This window comes from Furipterus horrens, unplaced genomic scaffold (assembly GCF_987537825.1).
Source record: "Furipterus horrens unplaced genomic scaffold, mFurHor1.1.pri manual_scaffold_1, whole genome shotgun sequence".
NCBI lineage: Eukaryota > Metazoa > Chordata > Mammalia > Chiroptera > Furipteridae > Furipterus > Furipterus horrens.
The window spans coordinates 8,104,866-8,131,847 of NW_028327171.1; the positions used below are offsets into that span (position 1 = coordinate 8,104,866).

The 26,982-nt window shown below is 52.8% G+C and overlaps 1 protein-coding gene across 2 annotated transcripts in view; it reads left to right on the forward strand.

The window, feature by feature from the left end:
- ABCG1 (ATP binding cassette subfamily G member 1) overlaps positions 1–21,417 on the forward strand; it is a 48,221-nt gene extending 26,804 nt beyond the window's left edge. Inside the window, exons 3-15 of one of the 2 annotated variants that reach the window (XM_090271901.1) lie at positions 6,270–6,387; positions 7,382–7,514; positions 9,373–9,423; positions 13,270–13,415; positions 13,672–13,795; positions 14,601–14,715; positions 15,765–15,949; positions 16,083–16,184; positions 17,067–17,235; positions 18,052–18,152; positions 18,267–18,425; positions 19,168–19,286; positions 20,403–21,417. In XM_090271901.1, the coding sequence (XP_090128027.1) occupies positions 6,270–6,387; positions 7,382–7,514; positions 9,373–9,423; positions 13,270–13,415; positions 13,672–13,795; positions 14,601–14,715; positions 15,765–15,949; positions 16,083–16,184; positions 17,067–17,235; positions 18,052–18,152; positions 18,267–18,425; positions 19,168–19,286; positions 20,403–20,631 (1,751 nt within the window). In that variant the 3' untranslated portion in view covers positions 20,632–21,417. The remainder of the gene's footprint in view (positions 1–6,269; positions 6,388–7,381; positions 7,515–9,372; positions 9,424–13,269; positions 13,416–13,671; positions 13,796–14,600; positions 14,716–15,764; positions 15,950–16,082; positions 16,185–17,066; positions 17,236–18,051; positions 18,153–18,266; positions 18,426–19,167; positions 19,287–20,402) is intronic. The other variant, XM_090271909.1, reaches the window with a different exon arrangement.
- Positions 21,418–26,982: the final 5,565 nt, after the last annotated feature.

Below are 26,982 nucleotides of genomic sequence, written 5' to 3' on the forward strand. Positions count from 1 at the left end.
CTTTGTGGCCTCCCCATACTGAGCTCCTCTCGGTGACTTGTTCATCTGTTCCAGTGACCATTGCAGCGTTCTCATCCCGGCAGTCAGCCTGGCATGTGACATCTGGGCAAGCACAAAGCGGGCCTGCTCCCCAGTGGGCACCCACTCCACCTGCCCCAGTCCGGCCCCCATGGGGAGACAGCAGCCTTTATCGGGCGCAGCTCGCAAACAAAAGCCAGTGAGTGACCCTGGCACCGCTTTAGAAACTGCCACCCCTTCCAAACAGCAGCTTATTAAATGAAACCTGAGTGAGTCACTCGCTGGAGTTTGAGGGACAAGCTGCTTATTATTTTCTGCAGGTCACCAGGATCGGGGGCCTAACGGGTCCCAAGAGGCACGCTGTGCTGTGAGCTGCCCTGAAACCCATCTGCTCCAGTCCCTGTCATTGGGCAGCTGGTGGCGACAGGAGGCAGGGCTGTTCTTCTAACAAGGAGCCATGGGAAGCGGCATATGGGTCGGAGGACGTACATTTCCTCACAGACGTACCGAGGGGTCCTGAACACGTGTGGGGCTGGAGTCCTCCCTAAATGACAGAGACCTGGACACACCCTGGCAAGAATTTTTTTTTTTTTTTTGACTTGAGAATGTTTTAAGGAAATTGAAGGATGAGGGGCAACTGGATGAGTTAAGAGCTCTTTGGATACTCGCAGGATATTGGGGCCTTAGCTTTCAGATCACCATGCCACACCCACACCCAAACCCAGGTGGCAGCGTTGGCCTTCGGTGACCAAGGGGATTTCATTTCAGGGGAAGGAAAGGCATGTACTTTTTTCCAGTCCTCTGCTAAGTGTTTCATTCAGCAGTAGGCTAAGTGCATATTCCTGAATTGAGCTGTCCATAGCGATGAATGGGAAGGGGAGTGGGCGGGGGGGGCCGGCTACCCACAGCCCTCAACTGCGTTGCCCAGGCTGGCAAGGGCTTGTGGCCGAGGGCAAGGGCCACCTCTGGAGCTGAGCAGAAGTGGTTGGAATGTTGGCTCCTCTGCTGAGAGGCTGTGCAGCCTTGGGCAGTTCATTAACCCTCTCTGAGTCCTTGTTTCTTGTCTGCAAGATACAGAGAAGAAACTTGTCCTCTGCTGGCTGTGAGGTATGTAGGGGGAAAATGTGAGCAAAGTTGGCCCTCTGCCTAATCCGCATGAGCCCGCCCAGAGCCGGGACTGTCCTTTAAGGATACATTTGTACAAATGAGAAAATCTTCACCTCTACCCAACCGAACCAAAGCTGCCGTGTGTCCCCCAAACCTTGTAGGAACTGACAGACACCGTTTCCCTCCACAGCGCTGCTAGCTCACGCAGGATATGTAAGTAGTCAGTCGTTCCATTTCTCTATGATTTCTTGACAAGTATCAGCTCAGCCCAGGGCAAGGGTCATAGGGCAGCAGCGGGCTCACAGGATTATTGGGGGCACAATTTCCCATCTAAGGAATGTTCCACGGACAAAGGAGTGCTGTCTTCATTTCTAAGGGAGACAAATAGCATGTTCCCCTTTAGGAAAAATATATTCCTCTATCTAAACATCAGCACCCCTGGGGTTCTGCTTAAGATTCAAAAGCAGTTACCCATTGAAGTGATGAGAGGGGCTTTCCAGGATTCTTTATATCCCATTTCTGACCTGGGGTCTGGTTCCCCAGAAAGCTCAGTTTGGGGGAGTGCCACACTTGGCACACACTTACACTTCGTGCATTTCTCTCTCTGTATGCCAAACTTTAGTAAAATTTGCATCAGAAAGTAATTACTCTGAAGTACATATAATGCATATTTTGATTGTGATTATGTAAGGGTTTACTGGTGACTTTTGTCCATCCAGTGAGGGACACCAGCGGCCCCTCTAAAATGCACCGCACAGCAATCCTCCACCGTGTTGGGGTGACCTCAGGGACTGTGTGAAAAGCTGAACCAGCAGGGGCTTCTGGGAATTTCTTGCTGACCCAGCACATGCTGATCTGAAGCCCAGAGGGGCCTGTAGGGAGCCACGGCTTGGAAAGAAGCTGTAACCAAATGGTGGTGCCAAGACAGCGGCCGTGACTCTGAATTTACTTATGCAAAGAGTTCATATTCTGTTTGTTAATTCCACGAACATTTTTTGAGTGACTACGACATTCCTAGTACTGTTCTGCACACACGACATGGTGATTCAAGAGATAGTTCTGGTCACATCATCATGGAGCTGATGTTCTGGGGCCTCTAGGGACGAAAATAAGTAGTGCTGGAAGGTAGAACAAGGTGTGTGTGTGTCAGGGGTTGGGGGCAGGTATCAGATGTCCAGGCTCCTGTCGGGCACCAGTTTGGGGCTGGCTGGCTGGCTGGCCTTCAGGAGGGGAAGCCTTGCCTCTCCCACTGTGTTCTCACCTTTATGGAACTTCAGGAAGCTCAGGTCATTGAGATGCAGGGCGTCTGGATAGGCTCGTTGGGAATCTCTAACATTTAAACCTAAATCCTGCAGACCGAACTGAGGAAGCCCTTTAGTGCTCACCCAGCTGTTCCGAAACACCATTCCCCATGTGGTTTTCAGACGTCCGTTCACGTGCGTCTTACTTCACCAGATTACTGAGTTTGCTACCTGGGCTGGGTGGGGGGCAGGGCTGGAAGGCCTGAGATGGAAGCCGAGGTGCCCGCTGTGACAGCGTTTCCTTCTCAGCTGCCCTGGCTTGAATAGCCCTTCAGCCAGAACCAAAGGCACATATTACATTCGTCCCCTTTCCCATGTTGTAAAGCCTCAGGGTCTGGGAGACACATGAGAAGCCTCCTTTCCACGTGCCCCTCCCACCAGGCCTTTCTCCTGCCATCAGCCCGGCTGCCCCAAGGCTCTGGCTCCGGAGGCCTTTGGTCCCCTGTCTTCTCCTCCCTGAAGGACGCTGAGCTCTCTCACTGGGACCGTGTCTGAGCAGAGCTCTCCCTTCCCTGGGACAGGAGCCCAGGCGAGTCAGCTCTCTGTCTCTGTCTCCATTTCTCTCTCTCTGTCTCTCTGTCTGTCTTCTCCTCTCTGGCCTAGCTTCTGGCCTGGCTGCTTTAAGGTGGGAACGCCTGTGCCCTGCGAGGCTGATGAATAGCCACAGCCCTGCCTGTCGGGTGGGTTCCCCATTATGCCAAGAATGGAGCTGCGTAGGGCTCATGGGAGGGAAAGTAGGGCTGCGGGAGTGCTGGGATGGACCCGTTTGTTTTTCACTTTAAGGGGACAAAAGCAGGCTCTGAAGTGCAGGCCAGCTTCGTTCCACACACAGAGGGACGTGCACATGTTGGACACTTTAAGAGGTGTCCCGGCCTCTCCGCCTGGTGCCGGGAGCCCCCCGCTCTGTTTCTTCCATCCCAGCCTCGGCCGGCACACGAGATTGATGGCCACTTGACTTCTGTTTCTAGCGTCACTTTTGAGTCTTAAATCCCAAAGGCATGTTTGTCATTTTTAAAGAAAAACAGGTTTCTCATGTTAGAGAAGGGAGCCCCATGTTGGGTCTCATATCTTTTCCACTAGCAAACCCCATGCAAGTCCCACCCGTGAGTCCCACAGGTGAAGACCCTTCCCGGCTGGCCCTGAGCATGTCACACACATACACTCCCTGTCTTTCCACGTCACCTTGGGAACCGCTGCTCCCCTTGGAGGCAAGAGTCATCAGCCTTGTGTGGCCTCATAAAGCCCTTGGCTCAACTGTGTACAGGTGTCCCCGGTATAATACGGTACTTCTATAACACGGTTTCGCTCTAACACGGATGTAGGAGACATCCAAGCATTGCTGGGAGAAGAAGAAACTAATGAAACAATTTTGGTGGAAATGACATCTGGAATGTGCCAACTTAGGGGACGATAGACTGAGGAAAACGAAGAAGTTAAACAGGTTATTCTAAAAAGCCTAAAGAAAGGCCTAGACTTAGCCGAGCAGTCAGTCCTATTTCTTAAATGCAGATCCCTGCACTGCCAGGAGCACAGAGTTGAAGAGAGAACTTCAGAAGTGCTTAGCACCGCATAAGGAAATTTATAAAGATCTCTCGGCTAAAAGCAAGCAATCTAAAATAACAGATTTTTGCAAAAAGCAGAGCATGGAAATCAAGATAATGCTGAAGAAAGTTCAGAGGACGAGGATATCTTGTCAAAAAGAAAATGCATTCGGTTAATGGAGCTTAGTAGTGATGATGAAGAAAACATTGCTTAATTCATAATAACATGTAATACTTCTGATGAAAGTTGCTTTAATAAAGATATTTCTCTTAATTATAAAAATATAATAGCATGTTTTTTTAACTTTTGGAACCTAACCCCCCTTTTTGTACTAGTTCTTCATTTTGTATAACATGGATTCACATAACACGGCCTTTGTTAGGAACCTAACAACCGTGTTATACGGGGGTTTACCTGTATCTGTTTAGCATCAGTGCTCATGATTGGACCCACAGTTCCAGTCTGGTGGCTGTAAGGGAGGAGACCACGGTCTGTCTGCTACTCTGCCAGACTTTTCCCTTGAAAGAGCCGGATGCTCCCCCAGCTGCCACACACCTGTGGCGCTTCCTGGCTTCCTGGCCATGGGCATCTGAGCTTGTGACCTTCCCGCAGCCACTATTGTTATCTGTGCCCCGGTGTGAACCCCAACCCCAAGGGCCAGCACCAGGTGACGTCAGAGCGAGAGCAGGGCCTCTCAGAATCCCAGAAGCAAGGCTGCTTTCAGGTTGTCACGTCCCATGTGCAGACTGCACTTGGCCTCCAAATGGCCAGTGGCCATCTCAGTAAGGCATCGGCATCATCAGGCAGCTCCTGGTTTATAGGGGACCGGCTGGGAATCAACCTTGAACTTTGAGAAGAAGCAGGTTATAGGAGAGTTTGCTGGGAAGTAGCCCTGCTCTGGACCTGAACTGAGAGGAGGAGGATAATGAGCAGATGCCTGGTACGTCTGGCATTTAACGCTCCCTCGGTGATGTCAGGCAGGGCCCCTGTGGCCCAGGTCCCAGAGCCCATCCTGATTCAGAGCCTGCTGCACTGGGAGCTTGACCTTGCAGAGGAGGGGTCTCTGCTGTCCCCCAGCCCTTCTGTCTGCCCACTGAAAGGCTGAGGCAGTCCTTTGGGGTCCCCATGGTCTCCTTTAACTCTCGCCTGCCGGTGTTGGCTGACCTCCCAGCGGCAGGCATCTGGCTCATTTACGGCTCTGAACTGCTCTTCTAAACACCCTCCATGTGTTCCTCTGCCCCTTTCCCACCGGGACAACTAGCTCAGCCCTCCCCAGGTGACTGTCACTCTCCGTAATGAGCCAGATCACAGAGCCACAAGCTTCCTGCCTTTGTTTCTGCTTCTTTCTGCCTGATTAAACAAGGCCTTGGGGACTCCCCATCCAAATCAAGGTGCACCTGGTGACAGGTTGGGTGTTCAGGTGTCTTATCTGTGGGACTCAGGGACTCTCCAGACCCTGGCTGGGGCTTGAATAAACATACAGGTTTGGGGTCCAGGGAGCATCTAACCTTGGACTGGGGTTCTGGTGGGGTGCCCCATATCCCTTTCTCATCTGCCCCACCAAACATCATGTGGGAGCTAAGATGTTACGTTTTTGCAACCCTGGTCAGTTAAGGGTATGCTCTGGGACTATTTCTCAGGAACCAAGAACTGTTTGTGAGGTAAGAGTCTTTGTCCATGAATCTAGTTTCTTCTGTTTTATTCCTTATCACACATTTGAACAGTGTACTGGAAAAAACAAACCTCATGTGGTTCTTTTTGCGATGTATAGAATTTTTGTCCTTTTACAAAGCTCCTGGAAGGAGACTTGGCAGGAATTCCAAAGCAATTTGATGTGGCTGCAAAATAATAACTTTTAATTATAAATTAATTATTGTAGAGTAATGATTTATGAATAAATCCTATATGAATAATTTATATTTCTATAAATTATAAATAAAAATTCACAAATGAAATGATAAATTAATCATTTCATTACCCATCATGGGTGCCTGGGTCAGGATCTGCTCACGCTGGCTGTGGGGGCCAGGACGAGTCCCCCAGGCCCCAGACACCTGCGTCCTCCTTCTGAAAGGAGGTGGTGTTTGTGAAAGTGCTTTGTAGGGTCTAAAGCATGATACACCCACTGGTAACCGTTGTTAACATAACCCATGAACTGCAGCTGAGGAAGTAGGCAGAGGCGACAAATCTTGCCCTTGGCCTGGGTTCTGTGGTCAGATGCGCCTTGTTTGTCTGTACAGCCCTGGGGATGAGACCAACAAGTCCCGTCCCAGAGAGTGAATGTAGTCTGCTTTTTTGCAGGATACAAGACGCTTCTGAAAGGAATTTCAGGGAAATTCAACAGTGGGGAGCTGGTAGCCATCATGGGCCCTTCCGGGGCTGGGAAGTCCACGCTCATGAACATCCTGGCAGGATATAGGTGAGCACACCCTGTTGAGGAGAACAAGGTCCTCACCTCTGGTGGCGTTGTGACAATATGAAGTGAAGCCACGTCCATCTACCCCATCTCTTCAGAGGTTCAGTACAGGCTGCAGTGAAGCCTGGGGCTGGGGGTGGGGGACAGGTAGCCTTAAGAGGCTTCTGAATCTGTGAAGGAAATATCCCAGGGAAGAAAATGACATTGAAAGTGTCAAAAGGCACCTGGTCATTGCAACAAGCTAGTGGAGGTGGATGCTCTGTACTCAGGGGACGGAGGCCATGGGACAGAATGGCCGTGGTTCCCACCGCCTCCCCAGGCTGAGCTGATGCACCCAGCAGAGCCTCGGGCAGTGGAGACGCACGTGGGCTGGGAGATAGCGCGTGAGTGTGTTTGGCCGGACTGTGCTCCCTCCGTTTCCAAAGTATACACGGGTTGCCCCAACCTGTCCACTGTGGTCATAGAGAACATTCCTGGTGGAGAAGGAATATTCACTTGGCTGAGTGGGTCCAGGGCACAGGTCCCCTCCTCTTTGAGCTATGTGAGCCCAGAGACCCTCCTGTGGTCCCTCCCTGTCAGCATCAGAGCCGGACCCTCAGGAACTGGTTCTGATGTAAGAGCCACACCCCTGACTGCAGAGTCTTGGCCTTTGGCGCGGCCAGTGTGCCTCGGCTACCCACAGGACTGCTCAAAGCCAATCTTAGAACCCCTCCAAGAAGCCGGGGGTGTACACCTGACCTCGTGGCTGTCTGCACGGGCATCCGTGCATAGCTCTGCTTGTTTATGGCACTTGTTACAAACACGCCCTCCCCTTTCTGTGTTGGGTGTCTTCTCCATGCAGTCCTTCCTGGGGTGCTGGGGCTGTGTCCAGTCCCTGACCTTCCTGCCCCTACGGGAAGGCGCTGGGAGGGGCTGCCCCTCTCTCAGGCCCTCCCTGGCCCCCAGAAGGGGAGGAGCAGCAGAAGCTGGGCTGACAAGTCCTCTCCTGGCCTCGCAGGGAGACTGGCATGAAGGGGGCCATCCTCATCAACGGCTTGCCGCGGGACCTGCGCTGCTTCCGGAAGGTGTCCTGTTACATCATGCAGGACGACATGCTGCTGCCGCACCTCACCGTACAGGAGGCCATGATGGTGAGCTACCTCCTCTCTGCTCTGTTAGCAGGAGAAGAGAGCCCAGGGCGGGACTGGGGCTCGGCCAGGCCCCTCCCTTCAGTGGGGTTCAGACACCAGCCCTGCTGTTTGGGCAGCTCCATGAAAGCAAGCCCCTGGACCCTGGGTGGCAACATTGAGACATTGAGGTCAAATTCCTGAGAAAGTTATTGACCCAAGGGATGTGATTGGCCTCTTCCAAGGTGACCACAGTCCTGCTCTCTCAGGCCGAGGGTCAGCCCTTCCCATCAGCTGTCCTTCAGTCATTTGTGGCCTTGGGCCTAAGTTCTAGTCAACCTGGTGCCAGGTTATGGCCTCATCCTCCTCTGACTCACCTGCCTGCCAGGTGGGGAGGGGAATCAGCGTTTACTGCCCACTTGTGAGTCCCAGGACCTGCGCCCACTTAGCCAACTGTCCTCAAGCGTGCAGTCCTGCAAAAGCACATGAGAAAGGCGGCCAGCAGCGTGCAGCTGTTCGCGCAGGGCGTCCTGTACACTGGGGTCCAGAATGACCTGGCCACCATGCCCTTTGAGCAGACCACGACCCAGCCAGGTGCCCTGCCCTGGGCTTCCAGGGCCACTTTTTGAAAAGGCCCAGCCCACGCCAACAGGGACTCCACGGACCCGGCTGTGAGCAGTGGGAACCCCTGGAATGTCTCCCATTGAGAAGGGATGGGAAGGCCGCTCAGCCAGCCCTGCTCATCGTGGTGCATTTTGTGGCAAAGCTGCTTGGGTCTCTGCTTTCCCTTGTCCACCATGAAAGACAGGGCCTCGGGGCTGCTCCTGGCACATGACGTGATGTTCTCGGCCGGTCTGCCTTACTCCCTGGTCATCTCGTCTCAGGTGACCGGAGAGAAGCTACCTTGATTTCTGGCTCAGGTGCTGCTTTCTTTTGTAAACAAGATTGGTGACTTGTGTTGCATCTGCCTCCACCGCCTAACCTCTCTGTCACCAGGCTCTGCTGTGACATCCACTTCTTTTCAAGATTAAATTACATGAGATTTTCACGTGAGGTCTTGTCACACACGTAGGAATGACACTGGCTACCAGCTATGGGTTGTGCCTTGTCATGTGCTGCTTCTGACCCTCACCACCACCAGGCCAACCAAGAAGTGATACTTGGTGTCACAGGGCAAGCAGCTGGCCTTACTGTCTGACTCTGGGACAGTGGCCTCTTCCTCTGCATCTCAGTCTGTCATTGATCTTCATGGCAATTTCAGCAGCTCACGGGTGGGCAGGTTCTAACATCACCATTGTGCCCGTAAGCAAGTTGAGGCTCCTCATTCCCCGAGGCCATAGAAGTGGGCAGAGCAGACCTGAGGCTGACACTGGGCGTGATGGTGACTGCCCAGGGCTGTACCCAGCGGGTCAGGGGCCCTGGGGTGTGCTGGCAAACAGGATCTCAAACAAAGCAACAACACCAGAGCCCTGATCTATAGCATTTGCCAATGTCTGTGGTGTAAATACTCTCCAATAGGCTGTGATGAGTGATGGATAGTTCTAAGCTATCAACAGTTTAACTGGTGGCTTGTGAAATTCCTAAATACACACCATGAGTCTTCAAGCCTCTGGGGCCTGAGGTGCCCTTATCTGTCAGTTGCCCAGATCCAACTTCACTCGTGGGCACAGCAGCAAACTCAATGGAGAGAATGGGAAGCGCCCCAGACACACACTGCTCACCCAGACCCCACCATTGTTGAACCAGGGAGGTGGGAGGCCAAGGCCCCCTCCACGGGTCTTCCGCCAGCCACTGGGGCTCTTGGCCCGTGGTGTGTCTTACGGGGTTTGCCCGCTGAGAGCCATCTGTCCTGACTCTACACCATATCCCTCGTCCCCTGCAGGTATCTGCACATCTGAAGCTCCAGGAGAAAGACGAAGGCAGAAGAGAGATGGTAAGTGTGTGCCTTGGGGCCACAGTGGCCCAGAAAGTGCAGGAACGCCATTGGTCAAATTCCTGGGCAGGGACTTTTTGGTGCTGGTTTTGTTGGTGTGTCACCTTTCCTCCTGTGTGTGTGTGGGGGGGGTGATGGGTGACGGGGACGCGACATCGCGGTGTGCTATGCTCTCGCCTGACAGCCAGGAGCAGCCCCTCTGCTGCAAGAGCCATGGCCTTGACTCTCACGTCCTGGGGCTGCCACACAAATAGAGCCTGAGACCTTTGGTGGCCAGGAGGCCTGACCACAGGGTCACCCCCGCGCCGTCCCTTTTCATGTTTAACACACTTCATACTCAATTGTTTTTTTACAAAATACAAACTGTGAGGATGCCCCCTCATTTAGTTAAAAATAACCAGCCCCCACCCACACCCGCTTGCAAGAAGAAATTTGATTCTCACGTGTTATTAACCAGCCTTTTTAAAATAAAATGAACATGTTTCCAGGGTGAGTAAGACCTTCTTCTAATCCCTTTCATGGCTCTTTTCATTTCCCAGAGCCCCAGGGAGCAGGGAGGGTGGTGGGTAAGGAGACCCGGCAGGGAGCCCGAGACAGCTCCATTTTGGGGGGTGGAGACCAATTGATATTTACGCACATCGAAGGGAAACTCAGCTTCCTGCCTCTCCACTCCACCAGTGAGCACCAGTGGGATTTCCCCTATAAGAACAGAATTCAGTGAAATTCCACTTATAAACGATCACCCCGTCTTCTGAGGCCCTCGTAGGGCTGCAGCCCAGCAGCGGGAAGAGTAGGGTCTGGGGGGTGAGCCCCAGAGGTGCAGCCACACTCCACGTTCTGATGACAATTCTGTTTCCGTCTGTTACCTCCCCTGTCCTGTGTAATACTTACTGTTACTCAGTGTAAACCGCCTTGGTATGTCTGGGCTCCTCCTCACTTGCCCTGTCCTCCTCTCTTCACCCCACTGCGACCTCCAGAACTCTCAGGGTTCCGCCCTCGAATTGGGGGAGGGAAGGGTGAACTGCACAGTGTAGGTGGAAGAGCCCCATTTCGGTGACCAGTGAAGCTTGTTGCTGCAGAAGACGTATTGTGTGAGACTCCTCTGTTCTGAGATTGGAAGGAATAAGCCGATTTAGTGGAACCCAAAGCAGAGATGGAGAAACCGTGGGAATCACGCGTGATTTTGTCCCTTGTCAACTGAGGGTCAGTGGCGTTGCTGTAGCAGCAACAGGAGCCCCCCAGTTGGGGTGCGCTGAAGAAGGAAACTTGATCCAGTGCAAACAGCTCAGTTGTGACAGAGTGCGGCACAGGGGTGTCCCCTCAGCCCTGGCCTCCCAGAACGCACTGGAAACCTCAGACCCCTGCCTCCGGCATTCTGCGCTTCTGCTGTAAAGAGGGAGTTGAAGGCCAGGCGACACCTGCCTTTGGGACAGCGAGAGGCTGAATTAGATGATGCTGTTAACAGGTCTGAGCTGCCCAGAGCAGGTGTGCCCCCATCGTAAGTAGGCCACGGAGGACTTCCCTGCAGCATGAGCTGCGTGGACCAGCCTTTCCATGCGGGATGAGGGCACTGAGGAAGGTAGCCTTTGCTGACGGGCTAGGAGGACAGGTACATGCTGCTCAGCTGACTGCCTACACTGAGGAGCACAGCCCGCCGCCCTGTGGCCGCCTGCACCAGCTTTGTCTGCTACAGCCCGGCCTTCAGAGGCAGCTTCCGGCCCCATCCAGGTAGCTGGCTGGCATCATCTAATTGAGCCTCACGCTGCCCCGAAGGCAGGTGGGGCCTGGCCTTCCATTCCCTCCTTACGGGTGGGCGCCCAGAGTCCTAGGGGCAGGGGCCCGTCAGGGTGTTGGGGGGAGGCCACTGGAACCCACATCACCTGCCCGAGCGGAAGGGGCATGCGTGATATAGCTTTCTTGGTAGGGAATGGAGGTGTCTCCTGGGAGCACCTGCCCAGTGCATGTCCTCCATGTCCTAAGACACAGACTGGAGGAGAGCCCTGTGTTGTTCACTGCTGGACTATGGGGCCGAATCACCCCCAGGGAGCGAGAGCCTTGCCCCTCAGTTCAGGTGCGTCTGATGCTGATTGAACAAGGCAGTGAGCCACCCCTGCCGGGTCGACAGGTGTTCTTGGGTCCTCCCCACCCCTCTCCCTGGAAGTCTGCAGCCTAGGCCGGCTGACCCATCCTCCTGGTCCTCAGCCATGTGCAAGTCCCGTCTCCTACAGGAATCCATCAACAGGACTGTGTGATTATTTTAAAGATAAGAAGCCCATCACATGCCCTGACTCATTTCCCTCCAATTCCATGCAAGGAAGCACAATAGACTGGAATGCTCTGGCCGTAGGGGAATAAGTTGTCCTTTCTTCCCAGAAAAGCAGCCTCAGTGCTAGAGAGCCTCCAAGGAGGGGGCTTCCTCAGGAGCAAGGTCTCCAGGGCCAACATTGTTCTCTCCGACTAGTTTTGAAACAAAGCCGACCTGCAGCATCACTCCTGGGACACACTTGGCTGCAAGGAGCGAGCCCTAAGAGGAAGCAGATGGTCAGGCGAAGGGCGTGTGCCTGCTGTGACAGCCCCAACGTGAGCCTAGAATGGCCAGTGTGACTCTGTCCTATAACTCTGGCCTGGGGTTCTGTCTGCACAGGCAGCAGTGTGCCAGGAAGAGCCGTCCCCACCCACCCCACCATGATGGCCTTTTCGGAGAGACCTCGCTGACCTTATTTCTGGGTTGGTGTCCGTCAAAGGCATGACCTTCCAGAATAGGCAGTAGAGTGGGGTTTGGGACCAACAAGAGGAGGATGAGCAGCACTTGAAGCCAGGCCTGGCCGGCCAACTGCTTCCCAGCCCATGGAGCAGCAGTGTCCTGGGTCCCTCTGTCACCAAAGCCGAAGTTTGTATAGACCGTGCTTAAGTAATTTGAGCGCCGGAATGGAAATTTTCTTCTTTGTGAGTCCTTTCTCCTTTTGGATGACCTCATCTCCCCAGAGAAGACGCTGGACTGGGGCTACCCAGATGGACCCAGGAGCCACCAAGGGCTGGGACGATGGCCGGGCAAAGTCTGGGGGTTCCCTGAGAGGTGAGCCCATGCAGAGGCAGGGAGGCTGACAGCTGACCCCTGAGAAGACACCGGGCTGCACCCTGAATGCTGCAGCTGACCTAGCGCCACCGGCTACCCTCTGTCCCCTGAGTCAATACTGGGTTGATAATCCCATCAGACTGGGCAGGCTCAGCGAACTGGATGTGTGTATCTCAGCGGCCAGCCCGCCTCCCAGGAGGACCCTGGGGCCGCTGTGGGAGGGACTGGCTGCTTCAAGCAGTGCCGTTGTCTTGCGGCCCCTTCAGAGGCCTTGTTCTCCCGTTGACATGTGCACAGGGGACTCCGTCTCTTCTTTCCCAGAGGCCTGGCCTGTGTGGCTGTGCGTCGCTGGTAGTAACATCATTAATAGCTGCCGCTGATGGAACACTGACAGGTGTCAAGCGCTTTCATTCATTACCTCATTGCACTGTCCTGGTGGTCAGCACCTGATCATATGTCCATCTCTGGGTCCATCCGCCCACCTGTTGTACAGACCTGGGCCCTGAGCCGGGCTTATAAGTGAAGGTCACAGCAGCAGGCAGGCAAGGACTCCGCCCTGGCAGGCCTGGCTTCTCTGCTGCCTTTCAGCCTCCGGGACCCAAATCAGGACCTTGGACTTGGCAATGGGCAGCCTGGGGTGGGATTGGCATCACTGGCATCTGTCTGTGTGTGTCTAGTGGGGAGGGGGCAGCAGGTTTCCATGTAGACACTGGAGGTAGTGACCTGTGACAAGAGGTCCCTGACAGCCACTCTGCCTCTGCCACCCCCAGGTCAAGGAGATCCTGACGGCTCTGGGCTTGCTCTCTTGTGCCAACACGCGGACCGGAAGCCTCTCGGGTGGGCAGCGCAAGCGCCTGGCCATCGCGCTGGAGCTGGTGAACAACCCTCCTGTCATGTTCTTCGACGAGCCAACCAGGTACTCAGAAGCAGCAGAGGGAAGAGCCCCTGACCTCTCTGCCTGCAGATTTTGGGGGGAGGCACGTGCCCTGGCTGACCTGTCTTTTTCTCCCTCCACTTCGGGGTCACAGAGCAGAGGCCTGACCTGCCCCACTCTCCCTGTCTGAGACTAGGAGACAGCCATGGCTCAGGCTGGCACACAGACCTACCCAGAGCACTTTGGGTGGGCACGGTTTGGGGGTCCCACAAGTGTCTCATGGTGCCTTGACTTGCAGCGGCCTGGACAGCGCCTCCTGCTTCCAGGTGGTCTCCCTGATGAAAGGGCTGGCTCAAGGAGGGCGGTCCATCATCTGCACCATCCACCAGCCCAGTGCCAAGCTCTTCGAGCTGTTTGACCAGGTACGCAAGCCCTGCTGGGACCAGGCCTGGGGAACCCAAATTCCGGGTACTCAGCTTCCCCTTAGTGCACAGGGTTCTCTTCACTGTTGGATGGCCTTCGGTGTTATGTTTCTTAAGATGCTGGCGCCATAAGCAGCTAAGGAAGGGCATAGGGAGAGCTGGCCAGTGTCCTCTCTCCGGGGCTGGTGTGTGGCCACAGGGACTTGAGTGAGTCACTGATGCTGCTGTGGCTTCATTTCCTTCCCTGTTACAATGGGGAAATACCTGCTTTACGGAATTAAATGACAGGCTACTTTATTTGTATAGTATCATGTTTTATAAATCTTAGGTTTTGGTATTATTATGAGCAAAAAAAAAAAAAAGTCGCAACAGTTGAAATATGTATGGCTCCAAAATCTTTCCTGAATAGGCAGTTAGTTAATGTAAATAAAATCAATATAATAAAACAATCCAGGGCCTCGTGATATTCTCAGTTTTCCCTGACTTACCTGACTTATCATAGATTTCCCTGTGAACATCAACAGAGTTTTTGGGAGGTGACAGAGAGAGAAAGCGAGAAAAGGAAGGAAGGCAGGAAGGGAGGAAGGGAGGGAGGGAGGGAGGAAGCAAGATATGGGTGGATGGACAGTGGATAAATGGTGGGTGGGTCAGTGGATGGGTGGACGGATGGATGGAGGGAGGAGTGGAAGTGTGGTTGAGTAGGTGGGGGATGGCTGGGGGGGATGGATGGGTGGCTGGGCTGAAAGCACCAGCTGCTTTACTGGGACAGGCAGGGCTGATGCTCACCTCTCCTTTCTTTTTCCAGCTTTATGTCCTTAGTCAGGGACAATGTGTGTACAGGGGAAAAGTCTCCAATCTTGTACCATATTTGAGGGATTTAGGTTTGAACTGCCCAACCTACCACAACCCAGCTGATTTTGGTAAGTAGAGTCTTGATCAGGAAGGGAAAGGATATTTGTTTGTTTGTTCGTTTGTTTGCCCCTCTTGATGGGTCTCCTCTTTCACCTGAGGCCCCGAGTCGGGAATTACTGTGTCACAGATGGCTCAAGTGCCATCCTGTGGTGGGACTTCTAAGCGCAGAGAACAAGAGGTTGATTTTCCTCCAGATAAAATATCTGGAAACCATGACAAGTTCCCTAACGTCCCCAGGTGCCAAGCACACCTCAGGTCCCGAGCACCCCTTTTTCTGCGGTCCCACTGATCTGCCGCCGCTCTCGTCACTCACACCCGAGCCCACGCACAAAATGCGGCTCAACTTCCAGCTTCTGTTCCAAACAGGCGTGGGTCCCCGTAGCAGGCACTCAGTGGACACTGGATGGTTGCCTAAGTTAATAGAGAATGGGCTGATTATTTTCATGCCCAGTCTCCTGACCTGAGAATGGGCCTCGCTGGGGGGGTTAGAGCTGAGAGAACACGGGTCGCCAAATGATTTTATCATATAATCATCCTCATGCTGCTCGTTAAAAATGCAGTTAAAAATGCAGTATTCCCTCACTTATCGTGGATATTACGTTCCAGACCCCCCTGCGATAGGTGAAAATCCACAAAGTAGGAAGCTTACATTTATTTTAGTTTTTATATATATTTTAAGGCTTTATAAACCCTTCCCACACACTTATAAACTGTTCCCAGTCCCTTATTAACCTTTCCCACTCCCTTATTAACCTTTTCCACACTTTTATAAACACTACTTATGTCCTTAAACATATTCTACACTCTTAAATCTACGTAACTTTAACAACATACATATACAGTACCGCAAAATCCCATGATAGAGCAAAAAATCCATGATAAATAATTAAATATAATATTTTTTAAAACCCCGCAATACAATGAGGCCGCGGTAAGTGAACCGCGATACAGAGAGGGACCACTGTATTCTGCTGGCTTCGTGGCTCTGCTGTTGCCAAAACAAAAGAGGCCCACGGTCCCGGGACCTGGCTGACCTGTACGCCTGTGTCTCCCGCAGTCATGGAAGTGGCGTCCGGTGAGTACGGCGATCAGAATGGCCGTCTGGTGAGAGCCGTCCACGAGGGCATGTGCGACTCGGACTACAGGAAAGAGCCTGCGGGGGATGCCGAGGTGAACTCTTTCCTTTGGCATCGGCCCCCTGAAGAGGTAAAGCAGGCAAAACGATTGAAGGGGCTGAGAAAGGTAATCCCACCCCCGGCCCGGGAGAGCCCTGGCTGCGTTTGGCCCCCTGCGGCCTGGCGCTGTTTCTTAGCCGCGAGGAGATGCGTCGTGGGGCTGGGGTCTCACCTCCTCTCCCTTCTCGGTGTGTCCTCAGGACTCCACGTCCGTGGAAGGCTGTCACAGCTTCTCCGCCAGCTGCCTCACCCAGTTCTGCATCCTCTTCAAAAGGACTTTCCTGAGTATCATGAGGGACTCGGTAAGCCTGTTTGCAGTGGCCTCCCTTGGTGGCAAAGGAAGCTGCCTGCCATGTTCGGGGGTATCCATCCTCACTGACCTTTCAGACTGTTGTTCCCCCATTTGCTCAGTCAGCTTTCACTCTGTGATGCTGCTGTGACAAACACCCCCAGACACCAGCGGCTATGACAGTAAATATTTTTGGCTTAGCGCTGTGACTCTGCCCCACAATTCTTCTCTCCTGGGACTCAGAATGGAGGAACAGCTCCTTTCTAGAATGTGACAAAGGGAAAATGCAAGGGAGGAACCAAACGTAAAATTTCTGGTGGCAACTTGTCCCTTGCGCTCACATTCCTCTGGCCAAAGCAAGTTGTAGGGCCAAGCGTGACGTGGGGGAGTATATTCGTCCCTCAGGAAGCACAGCCAGGCATAGGGCTCCGGGGCTGTTTGGAGGCTTATCGGGAAGGAGGGGGGTGAATGGTTGAGAGCCATAATGATGTCCACCTTTAATGGGGACAGTCTGACAGCCTGCCCAGGGGGGGTCCAGTGCTCAGTGGGCCTCTGGGCCTCATTTGAAAAATGGAGCTCTTCAAGGATGGGTCTCTGATATATCCACCCTTTGTCCCTTTCTCCACCATCATTGTCACTTGTCCTCTCCTCTGAAGGTCGGTGGACCTTGCCAGTTTTGAACAATTCTGTTCTAACAGCAATAAACTGCTGTCCTGTGTGCGTACGTCTGTGCGTTGGTTTAGGGTGGGAGGCTTGTTTTTCTGGAGGACAAGGGGCAGGACAAAGCATGAGGTCGGTGACAGATGATGCGTCCGGCGGCCTTGGCCCTGTGGTTCTGTTCTTGCCTGGCCCCATGACTTCCAGGTGCTTGAGTAACAGCCATGTCCACCCCCAGGTCTTGACACACCTGCGGATCACCTCTCACATCGGCATCGGCCTTCTCATTGGCCTGCTCTACTTGGGGATTGGGAACGAAGCCAAGAAGGTCCTGAGTAACTCCGGCTTCCTCTTCTTCTCCATGCTGTTCCTCATGTTCGCGGCCCTCATGCCCACTGTGCTCACATGTGAGTGCCTGGCTGGCCACCCGCCCACCTCTCCTCCACTTTCTGTCATTCCAACCCATGAATCGGGGACTGAGGTCATGGCTCAGCCAAGAGATGAGTTTTCTGAACACATAGTGTGTTGTTTTTTAAAACCCCAATTTTTTTGTAGACAGATGTAGGCATGACTGTATTTTTCTGTTAGACAAGAAAATACAAATCGTAGTTGAGCCAAAGGAATGAATCGCTAGTGGAAGACTTTTATGCCTAGTGGAAGGCTAATGAGAGAGAGATTTCTAATCTCATTTGATTATTATGGCAGCCCTGGTACAGCCAAGCTGGTAAGTGGGTAAAGCTATTCCAGATGGATTTCCGTGCAAGTCTAGATTGTTTGCAGAGTAGGCTGCCCTTGGTCCCTTTGGGCTGACAGTGGGGAGACCCATTGCTCCAGCTGAACTCCAGCGTAAACACTTCCTCCCCACGACAGCTCCTCCCTAAATTGCATGGAATTTCCAAGACTAGCTTGCGAGGTCTTGCCCAGAGGAAGAAATCACATCATTAATTACTCAATGAGAATATGTTGAGTAATAAATGCTTATATTAATCACTAAAATAATATTTAATACTCACAGAGATATTCCGCACTCAATATAAGAGTTATAAGGTTATAAGGTTATAAGAGTGGTTGGCAAATTTCTCAGGCTAGTAAATTGATCCTTCTCTTTTCCATCCAAACCCTGAGTACCGTAGTATTGAAAGGCCCAGGCCAGGTGACCTGGGTCAATATTTGGCACGCTGGGTATGACTGCTTGACCCCTTTTCCATTTTCCTGCCTCCTAGTTCCCCTGGAGATGGGAGTGTTTCTTCGGGAACACCTGAATTACTGGTACAGCCTGAAGGCCTACTACCTGGCCAAGACCATGGCCGATGTCCCCTTCCAGGTACATATGCAAAGGGCGTGTGTTTGAAGAGGGGCAGGAATTCTCCACCATGCCCTGTAAAATGGGGTGGAGGATCCCGTTTGCACGAGCGGCTGATGGACCCTGTGTTTCCAGATCATGTTCCCGGTGGCCTACTGCAGCATCGTGTACTGGATGACGTCACAGCCATCTGACGCCGTGCGGTTCGTTCTGTTTGCTGCATTGGGCACCATGACGTCTCTGGTGGCGCAGTCCCTGGGCCTCCTGATCGGAGCTGCCTCCACGTCCCTGCAGGTACCAGCCCAGGAAACGCCTCCCTGCGGCCCCCTCCTCCTGATTATGCGCAGCCTTCCTAGGCTGGCTTCGCCAGGTCAGTCTCTGGGGCAGGACTCATCTTGTCCCAGCTGGTCAGAATTGGCATAGCGACAGCTGCAGGTGCCCTCCTGTGGCACTTGGTGTATGCCAGGCGCTGTTCTCAGTGCTGTCCACCTAACAGCTCATTGAGTCCCAAACACAGACCTGAAGTAAGTGCTGTGCTATCCCCATCGTACAGGCGGGGACACTGAAGCCCAGAGACGCAGCATGATTTGGTCAGGGTCGCGCAGCTGGCTCGGAGGCCAAGCTCTCGATGCCTAGGTTTTGTTGCTTCGGGGGATCCACTCGCCCATTAGATCCCATTGCACTCCCAGATTCCCTCACCATCCCCGTCCCCACACATGGCCCCTAGACTGCTCGTACCACCCACCCACAACTGGCCAAACCCACGTGCATTTCTGCACCTCTGTGGCTTCAAGGAGCTCAGGCCAGGCCTTTCCTTAAAAGCAAAGTCAGAATTCAAGTGAATCATGAACACCCGAGAGCAGGCTGCTCACTCCCCCAACCAGATGCTTCTCCATGCCATCCTGGCCCTAGGATGACCCATCCTGAAAACCAGTCCTATCCCAGTGGTCCAAATGACTGTCCAGGAATATGGCCTCCAGATGCCACCTTTGGAGGAAGTAGGACATGACTGTAAGCTCTCTTTGCGTCCCCCCAGGTGGCAACCTTTGTGGGCCCGGTGACGGCCATCCCTGTCCTCCTCTTCTCGGGGTTTTTCGTCAGCTTTGACACCATCCCAACCTACCTGCAGTGGATGTCCTACATCTCCTACGTCAGGTAGGATGTTGGGGGGCACCCTCTACAATTTGGGAGCTTTATAGTGACAGAGGGATGGGGACTCTTGTTAATGTGCAGACGTTCACAAAAGCCACATCTTGGCTCTCCGCTAAATTCTGGCATGAGTCCTAGCTCATGGATCCAGGAAGAGCAGTGCCTTTTATTTTTGTCCCAGTTTTGTGTGCCCCATTGTCACCAACACACACACAACAAGGATAAGATGGGGACTAGCCACTCGTATCCTGAAGAAGCCCAGGTGCGTCCATATTCTGGTCCTTTGAAGAGCTGTCTTTGGGGAGTGTTTCCACCTCTTAGGCACTTTATTCCTCTCTGAAATAAATAAACAGCGCTCCTAACACAATTCTGAATATTGTAAACCCTAATAAGAAATCCTGTGGAAGACAAGTCATGACTTGAGCGTCTTTGGACACAAGCATTCTGGCTCCCGCCCGCTGGATTGGATGGCACCTTGGTCCCCGGCGGGCCACGCTTGCTTCAGAGCTTTCCTGCCCAGCTGTAGCGATTTCACGTGCCACACAGATCCCAAGTTGGGACAAGCTTCTCTTTTCTATGTCAGTTCAGGCCCAGGTATATTGTTCTGGAAAACAAACTGGAAACAAAGCCCTCGTACAGAGTTTCAGCGCTCTGCACGCGCGCCAGTGCCAAGAAATCCGAAACCTCGTCTTTCTCCTCTGAATTAGCGTTTTTGTTCTGACAATATGGGGCTGGCACAGAACAAGAGATGGGGCAGAAGTGTTTTGTTAGAGTGCTGTGTGGTGCTGGGAAGGCTATCAGACCCTCTATTATATCTAACTTCTAAAAGTACGTACCATCAGAAGTAATCTTAAGTGGTAGTCCGTTCCTTGAACCGCTGAACAAACAGCTACGATTGGTTAGGTCTGGAGGCAGCGTAGCGTCTGTGTTTATCTTGGGCCTGTTGTGGGAATAGGAAGTATTTTAGTGAGGATGGAGCTTTGCGGAGGGAGCCGACGGGAACCATAGAGAAGGCAGATGGTGTTTTGCCCTCAGCAATTGGAGGCAGAGTCAGGGACGCGGGGAAGTCATCGTGTCACCTGGGGCAGGGACCTCCCTCACACTGGGCTCTTTCCTCTGCAGGTACGGCTTTGAAGGGGTCATCCTGTCCATCTACGGCCTGGACCGCGAGGATCTGCACTGCGACATTGACGAGACCTGCCACTTTCAGAAGTCGGAGGCCATTCTGCGCGAGCTGGACGTGGAGAATGCCAAACTCTACCTGGACTTCATCGTTCTGGGCATCTTCTTCATCTCACTGCGGCTCATCGCCTATTTTGTCCTGAGGTACAAAATCCGGGCAGAGAGGTAAAGCGCCTGAATGCCAGAAGAGAGGAAAATCAGACATTGCCGCAGGGGCCACTTGTAGACTCATGGCGGCCCGCCTGTGCCCGAGGACGCAGGGACGGTTGTGACCCCACCCCTAGCCACCACGTCTGGTTGGCGGGTGCCAAGTGTTTGACAGCTCCGCCCTGAGGGGTCAGGTCTTCTCCCCATTACCCTTTCCAGCTTTAACTAGGAAGAAGATGTAGAAAGAATAATTTTCACATGCAGAATTTAAAACCTCCACAACCGGGGCAGAATTTAAACCTGCCACAAAGCTGGTGACAAGAGGCTTCCTCAGTGGCATTCTTCCTCGTGACCAGGTGGCTCTGGTCCCAGATAGGGGATGCAGGCAGCCTCTCAGCTGGTCACTGCGCGGTTACGTCTTGGGGGAGGAAGGCAAAGAGGGAAGCAATCCCATGTTCTGACCTGCTTTTTGTAGTTTTCGTCTTTCTACAGTTTGTCTCTTTTTCCAATGAGAAGTCATTTTCGAAGCCAAAAGTCGATGAATTTCAAACATATTAAGAAACTGTATCTTTTTAGTACTCGTTGAAGGGAATTGTTCAGGGTGAGCTGGCCTCATTAATGAACTTGTGAAAGATGCAGATGCAGGCTCCAGGTCGAGAAGAGACTTTGGAACTGCGTGTGCTAAGCCGTGCCCAAGTTTTAAAAAGTTAAACAAAAAGTGGGAAGGTGAAATTGGCCAACTCTTTCAAAGCCTTTTATTTTCCCTTTGCTTCTTATTTTAAGCAAAATATATCGTTTCTTTCTTCCTTTCTGAGCACCTTAATTTTGCCTCCGAAAACATTCTAGAAGATCCACCCTGTTGAGTTTTTACAACCATTTTTCCGTTCCCTCATTAATCACATCAACTACCTCCACTGAACCTGGGAACGCTGGGCCGAGGGACAGCTGGGTGTGGATGTGGAGGGGTCCTAGGTGCAGCTGTGAAGGGTGAGCTGACGCACGGGATGGGATATGCCGGGGCCTCCTTAGAGCCCAAGGTCCATGCAGGAGCCCAGCGGACACTTGGTGCGGCCAGAGTGTCTGTGGCTCATCCCATGAAGCTGTGGGTGCGTCCACCTCCGGACGCCGGTTCTTACGGCATCTCTGCCGTACTGCCTTCTCCGTGCTGGGCTTGTGTAGACCTCGCAGACTGAGGCCCCTTCTTTCCGGTGGTGGAATCACATGAGTAGATCTCTCTAGGGCAGGAACAGCCGTGTGTGCAGGGTAAAGAGCCTGTGACTCCCCAACAGGGTGCCCATGTGTCTGTCAGCTGTCAGAGGCAGGGTAGGAGGTGGTTCTGGCCAACAAAGGTCATCTGAAGGAAAAAGGAATTGCTTCCCCTTCTAGAACATCATGGTCCTGGAATCAGGGTCCCCTAATGGAAGATTGTATGTTTGTAGGAAAGTTCACAAACCTCTCTGGCACTAGCTAGTCTTCAAGGCCATTTCAGCTCTAAAAGATTCCTCAGTTCTGCTCCCAAAACTCTCAGTTCCTACTTCAGAGAATGAAAAAGAGTTCAATATTTCCTTGCCCACACATTTAATTTGCAAATTCTTAGAGGCTGCTCTCTCACCCTTAGATCCTTTTCAGTAAACACAGTCGATGTAATTTTAGGTTTGCTTGTTCCACACAAATAGAGCATTGCCTTCCAGACTATGTTATGTAACCAGGGTCAAACTTAGCCTTTGTGAAAAGTCTTCCTTTAACATCAAGATAGATTTGCCTGTAAGACATCACATATAGGAAGGCCCACATAGGAACAGCCTCGTGCAATACAGAGTCAGGAAGAGGAGGAAATCATCCATCGCAGGACAGCGCCCCAAATCTGAGGCTTTTCAGTCATTCCTGAACGCGGGGACACTAACACCCCTTTCACCTCTGACTGCTTCTTGGTTTGGAGAAGGATGAACCCCAGGGTAAAAGGTGAGCGGCAGAGCGGAGGTGGGAGCTCAGGGAAGTTTGCTTTCAAGCGGAACTTGTCAGAAGAGAAAAGGGCGCCGGGGATTCTAACCACCGTCCTGGCCCCAAGACAGTGTCAGGACCTGGTCTCTGCTGACCAGCCCCGTTCAGGGAGCCCTCCGCCTCTGTCCCCTCCTCCACTGAAAGCACTTGTACCCCCTTTCTCTTACGCTTGCTGAGTATTAGCTAGAGAATTGAATTCTTCCAAAGTTCCTGTGGGTGATCTGGGAAGCTCACCCCAGAGAGGGCAGAAACCCCTCATGAACATTTACATAGAAGAGGCTGGACTCAGATTACGCAGATGGTAAAAGCCCAGTCAAACCCCACTAAGGTTTCCATTCGGTGCCCACCGAATGACAATATGACAAAAAGGAAAACCACGCTAAGTGGGGGGAGGGGTGGCAGAGGGTATGGCTATAAAGTTAGATGCTTTTGAGAAATGAAGACTTCTAATAAAATATTTTATACACAGCTTTTTCTTGTGCTCACTGTTAAGTGCTTCCCATTCAAGATGACTCGCTTGACCTTGGCTGGTGAAAATGCATTCTGAGGGGGTATTTTGACCAGCTTGGCTGTATGTCTAGGAGGGGTTCAGGTTTACTACGTAGCGTTCGGGTCTGACACCAATTGTAAATAATCGCCTTCTGCTCTTGGGAATTGTCATGTTTTATGCTGAACTGTCTTCAAGTTTTGTGGTTTGCCTCCGTCTTCCCAGACTCCTCGCCCACCTTCTCCTGCCTTGCTAATGTTGGGGCCATGACCTCAGGAAGTGCCAAGGCACCAAATGCAGGTGGCCTGCGCCCGCCCACCCTTCCTTTCTGGCCCCTTCATCCTTGCAATGGTCTCCCCGCACATGAGCTCCACCAGGGGGGCATCCTCATTCATGGCTCCAGGAGTCTGGGAAACCCACTCCTCAGGCCGCGGCCTCTGCAGGAGGCTGCTCCAGGGAGAGCACCCCACGAGGTCTGGCTCCCAGTCAGGCTGAGCAGGACCCAGGAGGAGCTGGGCGTCACCAGCTGCAAGAGCTCCCTGGTCCCTCAGCTCCGGCCACAGCTGCTGGGGCAGGGGTGCTTAGGGCCTAGCTGTCGCACGGGGCTTCCCTCCCACCTGGGGCACAGCACAGAGAGCAGGGCTGTCCAAAGTCACAGGACCGATGACCCTCGCCATCTTCCTGAGTGACAGGGAGCCAGGCGTGGTGTGCACAGATGTGGGACAAGCTCACGAAGGCAATGCCTGCCGACCACATCCCCCGGGCTCTGCAGCGCACGGGCCCGCCCTCGGTCCAGCTTACTTTACCATCAAGGTGGCTCTGGGTCCCTGCACTTGTCCTCTCGCGTCAGGGAGATGTCTCTGACACGATCACCAGGGCCTCCCTGGGACAAGAAGCAGGGAAGAAGTAGGGGAGCCCCCACCCCCTAGTGCACATGAATTTTCATGCCTGGAAGCTCATTCCAGCCTGTACTGGAGCCCACGCCTCCTCGGCAGGAAGGCAGTACGAGAGGTCACTCTCATGCCCGCATGCCCACCATCCTGCAGGCTGTGGCTAGATGCCCTCAGAACTACAGCGTGCCCTTCCCAATCTCCTGTTCCCGTCTTGGAGGAGACAGAAGAGTTTGACCTTTGCTCCATTTCTGATATTCTTTCTGAATCTTTCTCCAGCAGACGAGCTGTGGCTCCCTCGAGGAGACCTGCTCTGTACCTGTACAAACCTGGGGCATGTACGTAACTCCCGTGAGTGCAAGCCAGGCTTAGGGACCAAATGCCGCTCTGTCCTCAAATAGTCCCCTGGGCTCAACAGCAGAAAATAATCTATACCCACCAGCCCCCATATTCCCGCCAGGGGAGGTGTTGTCATGGGCAGGGACACAACTCTGGGGCTTTTCCTCCATGCAGTGACCATTGCAAAGCTGAAGAGAAAGGAACGGAAGCACAAAAGCGCCCTTGTTATGTCACCAACCCAGGTGGAGCCTGCGGCGGGGCCTGGGCCTTGTGAGGGCGGGCGGGACCACAGCCAGCTCTGTGCGGTCCTCCCGCCACTGGGGGATTGACTCCCATGGCCACCGCCTTGCCGTCCAAGTCAAGGACATGGCCACAAGCATGTGTGAATTTCTTGTTGGGCTTCGAGGTTTTAACCAGATCTTGGGAATGGCATGAGCCCAAGCCACAAACACAAAAACAAACAAAAAATCCGGCAAAACTTAAAATGATCACATTCGGTGGACGTTTTCTCTCAGCAGAGCGCCAGGGTCCTGTGGGCTGCGTCTGCACTGAGCAGAGGAGGGACTCGGCTGCTTGCCCTGGGCGCCTTCGGGCTATGCTTTGCACCTGAATTTAAGCGTGGCCCCAGAGTTTATACAGTTAAATGGTATCTCCTTATGTTCACTGTAGTCAGGAGATCTGGTTTGGGGGACCTGGTAGGCCACCTGCTGTTAACATTCATGACGGGGTGATTTTTCATGTGCAGCAGGAGCCCAGCTGAGCTGGGACAAGGTGCTGAAGCCCAGCAGGCAAGCACAGGAGTGGTAAGGCGTGACCCTCTGGGTTGGCCTGCGTGGCGCCCTTCTCGCGCCCCCTGGATGAGTGTCTCTTGCAGAAGAGCGCAGGCAGCCCTTGCTGCCGGCACCGGGAGTGACCTATGTTCCTGCACTTCTCCTGCCCTGAGGCCTGGTCCGCACCAGCCCCTCTAGCACAGCCCTGGCCCAACACAGGGAGCTTTCGTGAGAACAGCAGCCGCCAAACGAGGCTTTGCTGAGGCACCAGGCACATCCACTAACCGCCCCCCGTGGGGACCTCATGGGCCCTCTCCTGCCAGGAGAGATGGATCAGGCCTCAAGGGGAGGCAGGAAGGAAGTCCAGGGTTCCAGGTTTAAGGCTGAGCGCCGCTCACCATGGCTTCCTGGAGGCAGCCACGCGGCCCAGTCTGAACACCCAAGGGGGCTCGGTTCTTCCGAGACTGTTTCAGTGGCCATGGCGGCCATTGTGTTTTAATACCTTCCCATGTTTTCCAGTTCTGTCCTCATGCACCTTCGGGGTCTCTTTTCCATGACCTTTGGGTCACAAACTGCCCTAGCTTAGTCGTCAATGTCTCATCTTTATGTCCTCAGCTGATTAAAATGGTAGAAAAGGTTTTGTCATTTAAATTGCTAATAAAATCCACCACCAGCCCCACATGGGAGGTTTCCATTTTTATAGCTATGATCCCCATGGGAAGGGGAATGGAGCTGAGTTTCTCAATAGAACATGTGTGTTTCGCAAGGTAATCTCTGTAACTGACACCCTGCCCTTGCTTATTTTCTCCTGCACAGCCATGTGGGTGCAGCGACCGATCGTGGCTGAATCTGTTGTGAATCGTTGCCTTTCATTTGATGAGCAACTATTTTAACGTTTTCCCTTTGTTATTCCTTCCAAAGCAAGAGTCAATGCAAGTAACATTTTTTAACCAGCGTGCAAACATGTGCATATATCTGTATATCTAATATGTAATTATATAAGCCCTGTTTTTTTATACTACTGTATGGGTAACTTTGAATTAGCCATGTTACCTAGGAAATACAATTGCTTGCACGCTGTGAGAGGTTTGCACTGTTGTAGATAAACTTGACATATATATATACGTACATATATATATACACACATATATATATTTAAAAATAACAGGGCCTCCCTCAGGCCCTTGTTCCTGGGCTGTTTCATGCCACCAGAACACAGGCCTGAGCAGATCCCAGACGTGCGCTCTAACTCTACCTAACACACCGTGGTCCTGCTTTGTATATTTCTGTAGAGTTACCTTCTTAGATTTGTACGTGCATTTTTTGCAGACTTGAACTTTGTTTTCTGAACTTAGATGCCATTTATGAAAATGTGACATAAACCAAATAAAATTGTTATTTTCAGATTTCCTCCCTCTCTTTCTTGCTTTCATCAACACCAACCCTGAGAGCTGCCGGGGGAATGGGCCTGGGTCTGGCAGACCATGTGGAGTGTCTTTGCCTCTCCACACCGCCCTCGCTCTTGACCCGGCAGTTTCTTCAGTAGCTGAGATAATGGGTTCAGATGAAGTTGGGAAGGAAACTAAGAGTGACGGCAGTGATATGCCAGCCCCATTGTTCTGTGGTGGGTAGCGCAGGGTCCGGTGCTTTGTCACGCCTTTATCTAATTTAACCACGGTCCTCAGGGCCAGAGAGCCACCGCCAGCCTCATTTCTCAGAGGAGGAAGCAGGCTCAGGGACACTAGACAACTTGCCTAGGAGTGGAGGCAGAGTTCAAATGGTGGCCGTGTAACTGGGGAGCCAGGGCTCCTGACCCCTTGATCACACTCCTCGTTTTAGGCAGAGACATTGAGAGCAAAGGAGGGGAGTCCGTTTTGTCACAGGAA